At 41.0% G+C, this 16,729-nt stretch overlaps 1 protein-coding gene across 1 annotated transcript in view; it reads right to left on the bottom strand.

The window, feature by feature from the left end:
• Kcnmb4 (potassium channel subfamily M regulatory beta subunit 4) overlaps positions 1 to 16,729 on the bottom strand; it is a gene marked incomplete at its 5' end in the record, with an annotated part of 56,671 nt that extends 39,942 nt beyond the window's left edge. The window contains 1 exon segment of the mRNA XM_005374310.2: positions 16,361 to 16,729. Within this exon segment, the coding sequence (XP_005374367.1) occupies positions 16,361 to 16,696 (336 nt within the window).

Raw genomic sequence — 16,729 nt, 5'->3', positions numbered from 1 at the left:
AGGAGGCCTTCCCGGGTTACAAAGTGAGCTCAAGACCAGCCTGATCTGCATAGTGACATTGTCTCAGAAAGAAAGAAAGAAAGAAAGAAAGAAAGAAAGAAAGAAAGAAAGAAAGAAAGAAAGAAAGAAAGAAAGAAAGAAAGAAATTTATGTTATGTTGCTTTATTTTGGAAGTTTATACTATTCTAGAGAATCACCATCTCATCCTATGGCTTCAAGTTTATTGGCACAGAATTGATCAGAGTATTCATTTCAAATTAACTTTTACTGTATTTGTGGTTACTTCAAGTTGTTACTGACTTTGTTTTTAATTTAAAATTATTTATTTATTTATTTATTTAGAGTCAGGGTCTCACTATGTAGTTAAAGCTGGCCTCGAACTCACAGAAATCCTCCTGCCTCAGCTTCCCCACGGTTGGCATTACAGGTGTGTGTCACCATACTCGGCCCTGATTTTCTGTTGTTCAATAACACTTCCTTGGTAACTAAATTTGCTGAAGATGTGAATTTATCTTCTTCAAAACATTCTACTATCATAAATTGGTGCTTGTAATTTTACTGTCCAGCTGCTCTGCAAGATTAAATAAATATTAGCTGAAAAACACTGAAGGGCCAGGTCTCTGACAGTGACTGCAAGAAAACATTTAGTACATCACACGCACATGGGCAATAAAGCTGGATGGAAGGAAGCTCAAGAACGAAGCAGCCAGTGTTCCCTCAAATCTAAGCAGTAAATGCACCTGCCACAGTTCTGTGGGCACCTTCCCAAAAGGCACCGGAAAGAAGCTTCAACCCACAGGGCTTTTGTTCACACTTGCTGCAGCCCCAGCACTCAGAATAGTGTTTGCCACACGGCAGGCACTCAGCAAACACTTGCTGCATTAGTGACTATACAGATATATTTGAGTAATGTTAGCAGTAATGATTTTTTTTTTGGTATGGGTAATCGAACTCAGAACCTCACACTTGCCACCCAGGCACTGTGCCCCTGAGCTAAACCCTGGCCCAGCAGTAATGATTTGTACTGTGGATATTTTCCACCAGCTTTAACGTTAAAGAATGGGGAAAGTCAGAACATTGAGAGCCCCAAAAGTATGTTGTTGCCTCAATACTACCAATAGTTTGTGACAATGTTCACAAACTCCTTTTTCACCTGTGAAGTTCTCCCTGCTGCGTACCTTGAAACTACAATGCAAATGCCGGGTACTTTCACTGCTTACACTGTCAAAAACTGACTACCAAGAAGTTAAGTGACTGACCTACAAGGACATGCCTATTAAGAGACACCTGGATTCAGACAAAGCAGGCGTTATCCCAGGCAGCGTCTTGGAGGCCTGTCATGTGCCCAGCTCTGTCCTGAGCTCTGGTAGCGATATCTTAGATGGTTCTCAAACGGGGTCTGTGGAGAAGGCGTTTCCGGTTCTTCATGGTGATGGCTTTAAAATAGGAGAGATGGGAATGTAAGTGCACGGAGTCGGAGAGGCGGGTATGTAGGTGCTACACACTCTTTTAGTAGGTAGGAGCTTCACTTTCACATCCTGATCCTGTCACTTGTATTATTTAGTTTTTCCCTGCACGTTTCATAGAGCATTTACTTTAAAGTAATATTTCTGGGGTTTCTATCTTTAGAAAACTGAACCATCTTTATGGCTTAAAGAAAATTTAGAAGTTACAGGTGATCAAAAATAAAATTCGTGATGTGCTTTCACCTTGTCGTTCATCTTGTTTGTATAATGTTCCTCATATAAAATTTTTAAATTTACATGAACAAAGTCAAATCTCATACTCTCCTGTATTTTTCAACTGAAGGTATATCACTGTTATTTACACAGGAATAATATGCATCTCTTGCCAAAATGAAGATAAAATTGATGTAATTACTGGAAGTATTATATATAATGGAAGTTATTACAAAAAAGAAAATTAGTAGTGTGCATATACACATAAACTCAAGCATATATTTTAACAGAATCATGTTCTATAATCTACTTTTTCGGTTAACAGCATAACAAACATCCTTTTACGACAAAAAATACATTTCCTCAACAAATTACATCTGTTAACATTTCACCATATAAATATGTGCCTAATATTAGATATACATTTTTAGTAGACATGCTTTTATAATAGTACATTATTATGAATCATCTAGGTTGTTTCAGATGTTTTACAAGTTCATGTGATACTACAAGGCATTTCTTTATAGCTCTATCTTTCAACAACTCCATGTTTTCCCCTTAGGCTGTATCCTCAGATTTAGTATTACTGAGTCACAGTGAATGCACAGTACATGGTATGAAAAATGATCCCACTCAAATTCGTGTCCACCTGGAACCTCAGAATGTGATCTTATTTGAAAATTCTGATGTATTAGCTTAACCCACAGTTTGGGTTGAGGGGGGGCCCTAAATCCAAAAATTAGTGTCTCTATAAGAATAAGAAGGGAGCTGGGGATTTAGCTCAGCAGCACAGCACCTGCCTGGCAAGCACGAAGTCGTGAGTTCGATTCCCGGTACTGGAAAAAAAAACAAAAAAAAAAAACAAAAAAAAAGAATAATAAGAAGAAACACCTAGGGAAGAGGACATGTGAAGACAGAAGCAGAACCTGGACTGATGCTGCTTTTCAGAAGCTTCAGGGACACATGGACCTGCTGATACCCTGACTGTAGACTTCTGGCCTCCAGAACCACGAAAAATTAATTCTGTTGCTATAAGACATGCAGTTAGTAGTACTTTGTCACGGCAACCCGAGGAACGTAATACATAGTATTTTGGGGGTGTTGATGCACATTTCCAATCTCTCCTTGGTAACATGCTGCCACCAATGGACCACAAGATTTCTGTGTCCTTCCACTTTTACCTGTGTAGTATCTGCCAACTTGATGGGCAGGAAAGCTATCTCAGCATTTTACTGGTTAGTGCCCTTCCTTCTTCCTCCCCTTTCCTTTCCCTCTCTCACCCAGGGCTTTGCTCACACCAAACATTCACTGTATGACTGGGCTATACCTCAGTTCTCTAATTAATAATTCTTCCCCCCGGCTTTGAGTTTTATATGACAAAAAAAAATGTAAATATTTAAAGTGTAGGGGGCTGGGGATTTAGCTCAGCAGCAAAAGCACCTGCCTGGCAAGTGCAAGGTCGTGAGTTCGGTTCCTGGTACCGGAGAAAAACCAAAAACATAAAAAAAATAAAAATAAAAAAAAAAGTGTAAAATGTATTTTGATATATATATTATGAAGTGATTACCACAATCAAGCTAATTAACATATCCAGCACTTCATACAGTTATGATTTGATTAACATCTTTTTGTATATTAATAATATTACACACATTTTTCATGTGTTCAGCTGTAATTTTTTTTTTTTTTTTTTGTCTTTTTGAGACAGGGTCTTGCTATGCAGTTCAGGCAGGCCTTGAACTCACAACAATCCGCCTTCCTCAGCCTCCTCAGTGCTAGGATTACAGGTATGTGCCACCATGCCCGGCATGTAATTCTTCACTAAACTGCTTCTTCATAATCTTGCCTGTCCTTCTACTAGAAATGGTGTTTTATTGCTAAGAGCTCTTCAGTTGTTGACTTTCGAATCATTTCCGTACCAAATATTTGTCATTTCTCTTTTCTGTGTGTGATAGGGTCTTGCTATGTAGTGCAGGCTGGCCTTGAACTTGCAGTGATCACTGTGCCTTGGCCTCCTGAGTGCTGAGATTAGAGTGCTGGGATTACAGATGTGTGCCACTATGCCTGGCTTCTTTCAAAGGGCTAAGTTTTTTCTTACTATGGTATTAAATAAACTGGTGTATTCTTCTATAATTTCTCTCTTGGCATCATGTTTACAAAATCTCTGCCCACCCCCCAAAATTAGCTGAATATTTACCTATATTTTATTTATACCTTCATAATTTATTTTTGTACCTATAACATTTTATCCCACTAAAACTATAATTTTAGTTGAGTAAATTTTACTTTGCTTTTACAAATAAGTTTTGAAAATTCTTAATACCTTCCAAATAATTTTTGAGAAAATTTATATTTAAAAATATATGTTTTCAAAGTAACAGACCAGTCTTAACACATTTTACTGAATAAGATATCTCTTTACAAGTTATTTGAAATACCAAAGTCTGTACAGCAAATCTATTATTTTGGGGGGGCGTCTAACAGCTTTATGGAAATATAACACACACAGCATTCAATTCACCCATTTAAAATGCACAAAATTAATGGCAGTTAGTAGATTCACAGAGGTATATGATCATTACCACAATCAAATTTAGAAAATCTTCATCACACCTGTACCCTTTAACTATCACATCTGTACCCTTTAACTATCACATCTAATTTTCCTCTGCCTTCCAGGTGTAAGCAACCATTAATCCACTTTCAGTCTACAGATTTCCATATTCTGGACATTTTAGGTAAATATAATCATATAATATGTAGTTTTTTTTTGTTTGCTTCCTATACTTAGTGTATTTTCAAGGTCACTCATATTGTAGCATGTATTAACACTTCATTCATTTTTACAGGTAATTTTCCACTGTCAAGACGCCACAGGTTTTATTTTCTCAATCATCAGTTAATGCATGTTTGGATGTTCCCATGCTTTGGTTACTATGAACAGTTCTTTCGTGAAGAGTCACAGGTTTTTATGTGGACCTGTGTTTTCATTTTTCTTGGGTACACAACTAGGAATGGAGCTGCTGGGTCACGTTTTATTTTCCACTTCCTGAGGAACTGCCAAACTGCTCTCCAAAGTGGCTGTCCCTCCAACATTCGTACCGGCAATGCCTAAGTGTTCCCATTTATCCACACTCCCAACAATCCCTTGTCTTCATTAATAACCATTCCAGTGAAGTCAGAAGTGGCAGCTCATTGTGGTTTAGATCTGTACTCCCCTGATGACTAAGGGCGCTGAACATATTTTCACATGCTTTTTGGCCAAGTGTGTACCTTAAATATTAATGCATACCTTTCATCTACTTTTCAACTGGGGTATATGTCTTGTCACTGTTGAGTTGTAAGAGTTCCTTATATGTTTGGATACAGGCACCTTACCAGATCTATGACTTATAAATATTCTATTCTCTGTCTTTTTCACTTTCTTGATGGTGTCCTTTGAAGCACAAATTTTTAAATTTTACTTAGGCCCAATTTATGTATTTGTCCTTGGTAGTTTGTGCTTTTGGTGTCATCTTTAAGAAATTTTGCCTAATCCATGCCATAAATATTTATGCCTCTGTTTTCTTCTCAGGGCTTTAAGTTTTAGCACTGACACTAAGGTCTATGATTAACTTTTGGTTAATTTTTGAATACAGTGTGAGACCAGACCCATGCTTTTGCATGCAGATATCAATGGTTGGAGACTTATTCTTTCCTTGTTGAATGCTCTTGATGCTTTTATCAGGAATGAATTGCCCACAGATGTATGAGTTTATTTCTGGACTCTCAATTCTACTCCATACATTGCTGTCTATCCTATGCCAGGCCCACAGTTTTGTTCACTACTGGGGGCGAAGTTGTCTGTACCTCAGGTATCTAGGACAATGTCACTGTTCCTCATGAGTTTGGCGGGTCCCATGAGAAGCGTATGCAGCTCAGGGAGCTGACACACAAAGTGACCCAGCCTTCCCCTGAGATAATACAGACAGCTCCTTTCTTGTTCCCTGTGTAACCACCAACGCATGATGCTTTGTTGAAGATTAGATGTTCTTCCTGTTCTGGATCTTACCCTCCCCTTAAAATTCTCTGTAAACAGCCTCTTATGCTGATTGTATAAGTAAACACGTTGCTGTCATCGGGCAGCCCTTTCTCCCATCAAGAGAGGGGGCTCCACCTGACCTCAGCTTTCTGTATTTTGACTCTTCTTCACTCTCCCCCCTCTCTCTCCGGAGTTTCAAGAGCTGTGCTGGAGGCAGCAGATCACTGTAGTTTTGTTACAAGCACTGAAATAAGGAAACGTGAGTCTTCCCACTATATTCTCTTTTTTCAAGATTGTATTTTGGCCCTGCTGGGTCTCTTGCATTTCCACATGAGTTTTAGGACCAGCTCATCAATTTATACAGATAAAAATCCAGCTGGATTTTTCGAGCTAAATCTATAAATCAATGTCAGGAATACCGCTATCTTACTAGTAACTCACAAATAAAGGATGTCTTTCCATTTAAACCTTCTTTAATTTCCTTCAGTGATGTTTTGTAGTTTTCAATGTATAAGTCTTACACTTTGTTAAATTTGTGATATTTATTGTCAGGCATTTTATTATTTTGATACTACTGTAAATAAAAGTGTTCTTAGTTTCACTTTTGGACTGTTGCTACTGTATGAAAACATTTTGTATATTGAGCTTATATTCTGCAAACTTACTGAATTCATTTATTAGCTCTAATGTGCCCCCAAAGAGTCACCAATACAGGATTAGGTGATTGTTAAATAGAAACTGTTATTTCTCCTTTTCTAATCTGGTTGCTTAATTGCTCTGGCTAAAAACTTTCTTGCCTTGCTTGGCAAGGTGGCACACGCATGTAATCCCAGCACTCGGGAGGCTGAGGCAGGAGGATTGTTGTGAGTTTGAGGCCAGCCTGGGCTACAAAGTAAGCTCAAGGCCAGCCTGAACTGCATAGCGAGACCCTGTCTCAAAAAGACGATGCCCCGCCCCCCAAAAAACCAAAAAACCTAACCCAAAAAAACCCACAAAACCTTTCCTGCCTTGTTGAGCAGAGTTAGGATGAGTGGGTATCTTTCTTTTTGCTGATCTAAGGGGGAAAAGTTTCCAATGTTTCACCATTGAGCCTATTACCGGTTTTGCACAGGTGGAGGAATTATTGATGCTTTTAACTCTTTCATGAAGATACCTAGATGGGGACTAGGAGGGTCAAATGGAATCTCTAGTCTTAGTGTTTTGAGGAATCGCTATACTGATTTCCATAGTGGGTGCACCAGTTTACACTCTCACCAGCAGTGGAGAGGGGCTCCTTCTTCCTCACAGCCTCATCAGCCTTTGTATTGGTTGATTTCTTGATGACAGCCTCCTCTAATTTATCTTTTCCCCCTTCCTACTGCCTACAAGGCAAACATAATACAAGATAGGAAAAACATGTTAAGGGCTCATAGAGTGAAAAAGAGTAAGGACCAGGTCTTTCATGACCTTCTGGATCACAATGGCATAGTCCCAAGGCAGGCGTGTAGCGCAAACCTGTAATTCCAGGAGGCTGAGGCACAAGGATCACTGAGAGTCTGAACCCAGCCTGAACTACATAGCATACACACACTGTCTCAAACAAACAAAATAGTAAAAGAAAATTATGGTACCATTGACAGAAACAAAAAAACTCAACAGAAATAAGTTTGGAGGATGTAATGGATTGACAACTGGTGGTCAACTTCTAACACTCAGCTGAACTGAGTAAGCATGGTGCTGGGTATGGGAGGCCCACCTGGGGACTGTTGCCAGCAGCGTAAGAGGCAGAACTGGAGAAGAAGTTAGGCTGTTGGAATTGAGAAAGGCTGGTGGGAGCTGAGAGAAGCTATAAAGAGCTGTTGGTTCTTTTGGAGGAGCTTGTCATACTGGCTTTCCTGGTGAACTTGTTTTCATTCTCAGAAGAGCTCGGGGCCTTGTTGGCAGTGAGAATAGCTTCAGTTCACTTTGGGGAAGCTGTGGTCCTCTTTTGAGCATCACTTTCTGACTCTGGAGGAGAAGACGGTGCACTGCCAGTATCCTGGAGAAGTTTGTTTCATTGGCTTTCCTAATGGCAACTCAGCTGTCTTCACCATGGGAGGAGGTCAGGACCACACTGTTGGTGAGGATGCCTGTGGTACTTTTCAGGGGAACTCTGGTTCTTATTTTGCATGTTGCTTCCTGGCTCCAGTGTAGATTCAGCCTGCTAGCATAGATCCTTCATCCCCCGGGCACAGACTTCCTAGATTCCATCACTGACCTTTGGGCTTTCCCAGCGCAGATCCGTGAAATAGGTCTACAAGAGATATTGTTATGGGCTCTGGGCCTCCAGCTGGACTCGTGGGAGGCATTGTTATGAGCTCTAGGTCTTCAGCTAGACTCATGGAGCACATTTCCATGGGATCCAGGCCCTTGGCTAGATTCCTTGGTCTTAGTGCGTGGACCGATTTCCTGCACTCTTTTGTATTATCATTCTTTGAGTGACTATTATAAATAATCTTATAAAATATGTGTCCTGTATGTTATTGTTCCACTTGCACAAAATATCCCCCAAACCAACACGGGAATAATGCTGAATTTTGTCACTTTTTTTACCCTTGAAATATAAAAAACAAAAGGTAATTAAAATAGAATTGAGACTTTATCTCTTACCACATAGTATTATCTGGTTTTTAGTTGTTTAGACAGATCTACTTTGAAATGAAATTGTTCTAACGAAAATTTACACACACATGGTCATTACAAAGGAAAAATGGATTAAACGTCTACTTTCTAGAATGTGTTTTCTCCAACAAAATGCAGCATCAGTATGTGCTGCTGCACATAGATGAGAGCTAGGGACTGGATAAGGTTTCTGAGTCCATCTAGTCTACTGCCTCAATTAGATGAATGCTATGGAAGAAGCGAGGCTAGCTATTTCTTGGCATGTGGTTCAGCACACAGAACATATTCTAAGTGATCTAATCTGCTAGAATCTGTTACTTAAGAAAGTAAATGTAGGGGGCTGGGGATTTAGCTCAGCAACACAGCGCCTGCCTGGCATGCGCAAGGTCGTGAGTTCAATTCCCAGTACCGGAAAAAAAAAAAAAAAAGAAAGAAAACAAAAAAGAAAGTAAATGTAAAGTGAATCTGTTTACTTTATTTGCAGAAATAATTTACTAAATGTAATGATTTGCAATCATAACACTGGTTGTCTTGTGAGCAAAGGAGGATATTTCAACTCAAAAGTAAAAATTTTTACCCACTGATTTATGTGTCCTACAGAATGTCTGAGGCACAGCATGAGAAATGGTTAGAAACATCTGTAATATTAAAAGCCATTCTGTTCAGTGTTTTACTGTGAGCAATTATGGAAATTATAATATAAATGTACTGTTGATTTAGGAACTGAACTGACTATGAAATTCTGTTAAAGACTGAAAGAAAATTTAAGCCAGGGCAATTATCTTCATTCATAAGTGAATGTCAGAAACATTTTTTTATAAATAAAATGTGTCAAGAACCTATAAAAAGTCATAATTCTGAGGCAAGTTTGTGGTAAAGTAAATGCATTTTTCTCAAACTATTGCAAAAATATTGTACAAAATCACAAATCTTTTGATTTTTAGTTTCTGTTTATTTATTTATTTATTTATTTTTTGGTTTTTCTCCGGTACCGGGAACCGAACTCATGACCTTGCGCTTGCCAGGCAGGCACTTTTGCCGCTGAGCTAAATCCCCAGCCCCTCTGTTTAGTTTTTTGACATATAATTTTTGGGGACTTTACAAATATCATCGAAATCTTCATATATGATATCCACCAATACAGGTTAGGGTTAGATCATGAAAAGTAACCTCAAATATAAGGACTCTAGCATCCTGCAGATTAGACTGTTTCTGAAGAGATGTAACACAGATGGACAATACATTCTGACCAAGTCTTTGAATATTTAATCATGTCAGCCAGCTGCTCAAAATCTTTTTGGCTTCTGTATTAGTTTTACTGCTATTAACACAAACTTAGTGACTTAATTCAAAACAAATTTATTATCACAATTCTGGAGGTCAGAAGTCCAGACGCAGTCTCACTGGGTTAAAATCAAGGCTCCAACTGGGCTGTATTCCTTTCTAAAGGCACAGGGGAGAATCCATTTTCTTGATTTGTGCCCCTTTGGGAAAACACATTGAGATGGCCTGCATTCCTTGGGTCACGCCCTTCTTCCTTATTGAAAACTACTCGCAATGGCTGGTTGAGTCTTTCTCAAATTACATTACTCTGACTTCCTCTTCTGCTTCTGTCTTTCCCACGGAAAGATTCTTGTGATTACACTGGGCTTTACATGCATAATTCAGGATAATCTCCTATTTTAACATCAACTGATTTGCAGCCTTAACTCCATCTGTAACCTTAATTCCCCTTTGCTATGTAACATAAGATATTCATAGATTTTAGGGATTATAATGTGCACATCTTGGAGAAAGAGTGCGTATTCCTCCCTACCAGGGTCCCCCGTGTGCACCAAGCCATGATGGTTGTGAAGGACCTCTGCACTACTGGCACTCCCTTGCCCTACATCTACCACCTTTCCTCCAAAACTTCTCTCTACATGTCCCGTGATGCAGGCTGCCAGTGTACCTGCTCATCTCCCAACACTCCCCAGACTCTGACCCCTCATAGCTCGGGTCCTGGCACTCATTCTACCTCGATATTCTTTCTCTTCATGCCCCGCCCCTTTCCTTACCACCAAGATGAAGTTTTCCTCTTAAAGACTCATGAGAAATGTCACTTTCTCCATGAAGCTCCCTGTTATGGCTGATACACTGTCAACTTGAGAAGTCTAAAGGCTTTCCTAAGTAACTCAGCTGTTCTACATCCTGGGGTGGGAAGGACATGCCCTTACAGCTCTGGGATGTTGTTTGCTGTGTCAACTTCAAAAGTTTAAAAGTTCAACAGGGATTGAGCAGGAAGCCAGGGTCCTTACTTTGTAAACATCCTCAGCTTGTGGAAGAGGAGGGCTCAGACACGGTGAGGGCATGGGCGGATGGCGATATACAATATAACGGAGGAAAAGAGGCTTGTTCCCCGCCTTGTGCTCTTGCTGCTTTTGCTGTTTTCCACCGCCATGAACTGTTGCCCCTGTGCCATGTGCCACTCTGCCTTGGAGCCAGCTGATTATGGACTGAAACCTCCACAAACTGTGACCTAAATAACCTTTCCTTCCTTAATTTTGGGTTATCAGGTATTTTGTCTGAGCAAGGAGAAGAGTAACCAAGACACTCCCTCTCTGAATGTTCATATTATATCACTGGTACCTCTCTGTAGAACTTGACATTTTGCCGTGTTTGATGGTTAACTATGTTCTTGTGTCCTCCGGTAGATAATCTTCTCCAGGCCACAGGCATGCATGCATCCTCATTTGCACGTTTGATGGGCGTATGTGAAACTCAGTCCTTGGTTTTCACCTATACTCCTCCAATCCTACTTCTCAGTCTGCCCCATCTAGCACAGGGCCCAGGCATGTTGTCTTCGAGCCATCTTTGACTCCCTTTCCCATATTTCCCATTCACCAGTGAATTTCCCCAAGCTGCCCACCCATCAGTGATCTAGGCTACCCCCTCCTTCTGCCTATTCTACTGGACTCGCTTCCAAACTTGCCCTGTACCCATCACTCTGTACAATGAGGACATGTGCATGCACGTATGCACTCTCAGGCGCACACACACACACACACACACACACACACTGCACTTTCACCTCAGCAGCCAGTGGGATTATTTACAGTTTTTAAAGTCTCAATCTGATCACATCTCAACCCTCCTTCATGTCAGGTGCTCACCATCATGCTTAGAATAAAATCTGAAGTGTTCAGGAGCCTAACCTCCCCTCCCACTCTTCTGGGCCTGGCTCCTGTGGCCCGATCTCACTGTGCTCACTGCTCCCCACACAGACACGGCAGTCACGTGTCTCGTGGCCTCTGGATTTGCTGTCTGCTCAGCCTGTGGACCCTGCTTTCTCCAGAGAGCCACGCGATTCACTACTTTGTGTCCTCAGAGCCTCTGCACACGTCCTCACCTTGGGTCACTGTGCCAGGCCCATGTGAGGTGAGCATCCTTTCCAAAAGACATCCTTCGCTTCGCCCAGCACTATCTACACTCTCACCCTGCCTCAATTTCCTTTACCCACATATCACTACATGACGTTATATTATCAGTATATTTATTGTCTGTTATCCTCCATCAAAATGTAAGTTTGGTGAGTGCAGGGTCTCTGTTTTGATCTCTTTTCTAGTCTCAGAACCAAGAAGTCCACAGAGCATATAGTAATTACTAAATATTTGTCAATCACCCTGGAAATCAATGTGGAGATTCCTCAAAAATCTAAAGGTAGAAATTACATTTGACCCAGGTACATGTCTTCTGGGTATCTTCCTAAAAAAGGGAAAAATCATAATAAAGTGACACGTGCATGCCCATGTTTATAGCAGTACAGTTCATAACAGAAGCAGCCCATGCCCATCAACCGATGAACAGATACAGAAAAATCTACATAATGGAATACTACTTGGCCATAAAGGATAAATCTGAGTCATTTGCAGGAAAATAGATGGATCTTGAGACCATAGTGCTAATGGAATAAATCAGACTGAGAAGGTTAAATACTGCATGGTTTCTTTTCTCAGAAACCCAATATGTAAGTAATTTCAAGAGCTAAATGAGATGGTAGGAAACAGGGAGGTAGACTTTGCAGAGGTGGGAAGGAGATCAGGGGAAGAGAGAGAGCAGACCCCAGGGGAAAGAAGGGGTAGCAAATATGATCAAGATGTGATACATGTATGTATGCAGCAATTCCTCAAGAAGTATGTAATATTATGTATTATAAAAATATACTACTAAAAAAGAGCTCTGTAATGAAAAAATATTTGTCAAATGAATGAACATGTCCTCCAGTTTTATGCTCAGTCCTTTTTTTGTTTTGAGACAGGGCCTTACTATGTAGTTCAGGTTGGCCTTGAACTCACTTTATAGCCATGGCTGGCACTGAACTCACGGTGGTTCTCCTGCCTCAGCCTCCTGACTGCTAGCATTACAGGTGTGCGCCACCACTCAGCACTTTGATCATCACAGATCCTCAAAAAGCACTTGCTCAACTGAATTTTATGCCCATTTTCAACTACTGTGTAATATAATCACTGAGGAAAAATGAGGCAAGCCACTTCTTCATGGTGATATAATTACTGTAAAGCAGTTGTCACAGCTTAGCCTTTTATTACATACTTCTAATACGATGGATTTCCCTGAATCACAATGTATGTTTAATTGAACATATATTTCAAAGAAGGAGCTCAGAAATTACCCCAGCAGGCCACGCTTCCTACACACTGTGCTGGGGTGGGGTGCACCACTGTAAATCTCAGCAAAACCAAAAATAGCAAGAAGGTGCCTGTAAGTCACAACCCTCAAAGCAGGGGACATCCAGCTATAGGGAATGTGCTTATAGCTTATATATATACATATATACACACACACACACACACACACACACATATATATATATATATATATATATATATATATATATATATTTTTTTTTTTTTGGTCTTTTTGAGACAGGGTCTCACTATGCAGTACAGGCTGGCCTGGAACTCCAGTGATCCTCCTGCCTCAGCCCCTGAGTACTGAGATTATAGGCACACGCCACCACACCGGGCTAACACCTATAGTCTTTTCTAGTCTTACCTAAATTCTTCTCTTCAATACATTTCTCTCACTTTTAGAGTTCTGGCTTCTAAGAAACACTCTTATGCTTTATTTCTAGGTTTTTATTATCCAAGGAAGAAATAAACTCAAACATTAAATATATATAGTCTCTAATCATCTACTCTCTCTTGTCCCACATACTGGGAGTGCTTTTAAACATTCACCCTTCCTGTGAAAGCAAACGTCTGGAATTGTGTGCATTTAAAATAACCAATGTTAAATAATAATTTCCATACTAATTGTAAATAATTCTCTTCTTTCAAAATTTCCTTCAAGTATTCTTTTTTATATCGACCTCTTATACTGAGCAGCACAAACAACTTCTAACCTGAAAACACAAACACTACTCAGTTAATGCTTTTTGGTTCTAATGTGGCTTTTTTTGCACAGTAGATGATGACATTTTTCTAGACAGTGGTTTTCATCTCTTTCCTACATAGTAGAATCACTTGCGAAATTTGAAAAACCAAACACAAAACAAAACAAAAAAACCCCACCAATACTCAAGAGCCAAATCAGAATACCTCTGAGGGCTGGACCCAAGCACAAGAATGTCCTTTTAAAGTTACCAGGTAATTCCACTGTGCAACCACAGCTGTGAACCAAGCTCTTCACGCATACAGCTCTGAGGCACACAGAGGCAGTCTAATCATGGGAACAGTGGCTGACCCAAAATTAAGATTCTGCTATGGTCAATCCACACATCAAGTCATCTCTCTGTGGATAATTAGTTAGCTTGAATACTACATTATATAACTGGATATATGACAATAATGATTTAATGCAAAACATAAATAACCTGAATAGGACTTAAAGACATTTTAAAGAAATAAGCAAAGATCTGTATCTTCTTCAGTAGTCTACAGTTGAGAACGTCTATATTTGTAATATGCTTTCCCTTCCCTACCTTTTACTGTAATTAATGCATCAAGCTCAAGGGAAAGAAAAACTGCTTGTTCTGTTTTTCTAAGAAGTGATAGCCTCAGTGGATTCTTGCAGTGCTGGGTCTTGAAAACGAAGCGGGGAGGTGTGTAGGATCCACAAAACAAAAGGAACTGCTAGGAAACTAGGCCTTCAACAGATACAGTAGTAAGATAAGCAAAAAAAAAAAAAAAAAAGATCGAGGCGGCCAATATCTATTAGGGGTGGGTGACGGGCCGATCTAATTGCAAAGGTATTTGCAAACAATCTGCCTAGGTACTTGCCTTTGCCACAATATTTTGGTTGCAGTGATTTTTTTTCCATCACCACTCGTTTACATGAATTTTAAAACTGGGCAATTAACTGATCAAAATTAGAAAGCTGATGTTAAAGAACAACTTCACGTTCTCTGTATGTCACAGCAGATCATAAAGGGTATCTCACAGATTAAGAGGCATCAGTTTGGCTGAGGAAATCTCCAAAATTGTAGGAAATATTATTTATCACTTTCTGTAACATAAATGTATTATTGTCTAGTTCTGCCATTTTCTGAATACTTCACTTTATAAAATATGATTTGGTTCAGGTTCTTCACCAAAAACCTGTTGCCAACTGGCACTGGGGGGAAAAAATCAGATTTGTAAGTTGCAAGAAAGAATCTTAGTATTACGTAAAGCATTGTGACTGCTTCCAACTGATTTAAAAATCATTGTCTCCATGATTCCAATTTACTGTTTCTGCCAGGTCCTGCAAAACTGCCTGGAAACTGTGAAGAAATCTTCTTGTAGTAGATTCTAATTTGCCAGCGTCGTGATTAGATATTAACTATTTACTAGTGTGTGTATCTAATTGATGAATGATTAAACTACTATCTTAAAATAATTAGCGATGTTTCACAACGGTAGCAACTCCCATGTGATGAACTAACAATCTCTCAATTATTACTATCACTTGGGCACCCCTCTTATTGGTTTAATACTGAAAAAAAGTCTCTACGACCCTGAGGCTTCTTTTTAAATTCCTATGCAGCAAATATTAATTTATAACATTTGTCCTTGAGACATTATCACTTCCAGAGCTTGAGTATTACACTTAATAGATAGCTTCCCTTTTCTTTTGCACTATTCCTGCTTGCTCTTCAAGTGTGGTCCTAACAACTAAAAAGTTTCAGTAACTTCTAAAAGCACACCTTCACTTTCACAGTTAAGCAACAAGGATGGTACAAAAGACAAAGGCAGCAAAGATCACCCTGCCCGCAGAAGCAGGTGCATTTCAAAGCTCAATTAGTTCACAGGCTGAGGACACTGCTTTTTATGTGTCTTTCTCCACTGGGAACAGTTTTCTGAGTCTGGCTCTGCTCTCCGCCGTGTGCGTCCTAACCAGGTGGTTTTTTCCCCACTTTGCTTATAACACGGAAAGCTGACAGGAAAGGACTATTTGATACATTTCACTGAAGACTTTGTTTTCATAAGTTTTAACTGTTCTCCAGGCCGCGCCAGAGTGCCTAGACAATCTACTCGGACACCTCTAGACGCCCCCTCCCCGAATGGACCCCCCCAAAATTTCGCGTTTGATGACAGGTTGGTTGTTGACCCTCCAAAACTCATCTTTAGACTCAAGTTAATTTAAAATGTCTACTGGGAGTTCAAAAGCAAACAAACAAACACTCCTGGAACTTTGGAAGCGCCAAAGAAGGTCCTTCCATCGGAACTCAAGGCCAGTCCAAGCTCAAACGGTCAGCCGCCCAGCGCAGAAGCAGGAGATCTCCGCTGCCCTCCAGCTTTAATCCAAGGAAAAGTTAACTTTCTCCTCGCCTTGCTCCAAACCCCGGACCTGGGCTGGGTCGGGCCTCAAAATCTGAGACCAGACAAGAGAGGCGTGGGGAGAGGCAGGCTGTCGGGCACCCCCGGAGACGGGCACAGCCCCCCGAGGGCGGGCGCGCGCTCCGACCCGTCCCGCCGGGAGCGACCCCGCCGCGGCCCGGCCCTCAGCCTCCTCGCCCCCGAGCGCGCCGCGCGGCCCTTACCTTGGGGTTGGTGAGAAGCTGGTGCTCGTCGCTGTGCAGCAGCGCGCGGGAGTTGGACTCCGAGTTGTTCACGTAGACCTGCACGCAGGGGTACTGCGCGGTGCCCCTGCAGTCGGCGCCACAGGTGAAGGTGCACTCGAACACCTCGCCGATCTGCTGCACCGACAGCACCGTGCAGTTGGCCGCCGTGGCTTGCAGATCCTGCAGCGCGGGGCTGAGCCAGCAGAAGCCGAAGATGAAGAGCGACACGACGCCCGAGATGATGAGGAACAAGCCGAGCCGGATGCTCTTGTCCTCGGCTTCCGTGTACTCGTACGCCACCCGGAGCTTCGCCATCGCCCCCCGCGCTCGGCGGCGCCCCCGCCCCCG

Source organism: Chinchilla lanigera, unplaced genomic scaffold (assembly GCF_000276665.1).
Source record: "Chinchilla lanigera isolate Chin_1 unplaced genomic scaffold, ChiLan1.0 scaffold00004, whole genome shotgun sequence".
NCBI lineage: Eukaryota > Metazoa > Chordata > Mammalia > Rodentia > Chinchillidae > Chinchilla > Chinchilla lanigera.
This window is presented reverse-complemented; position numbering and strand designations above follow the sequence as displayed.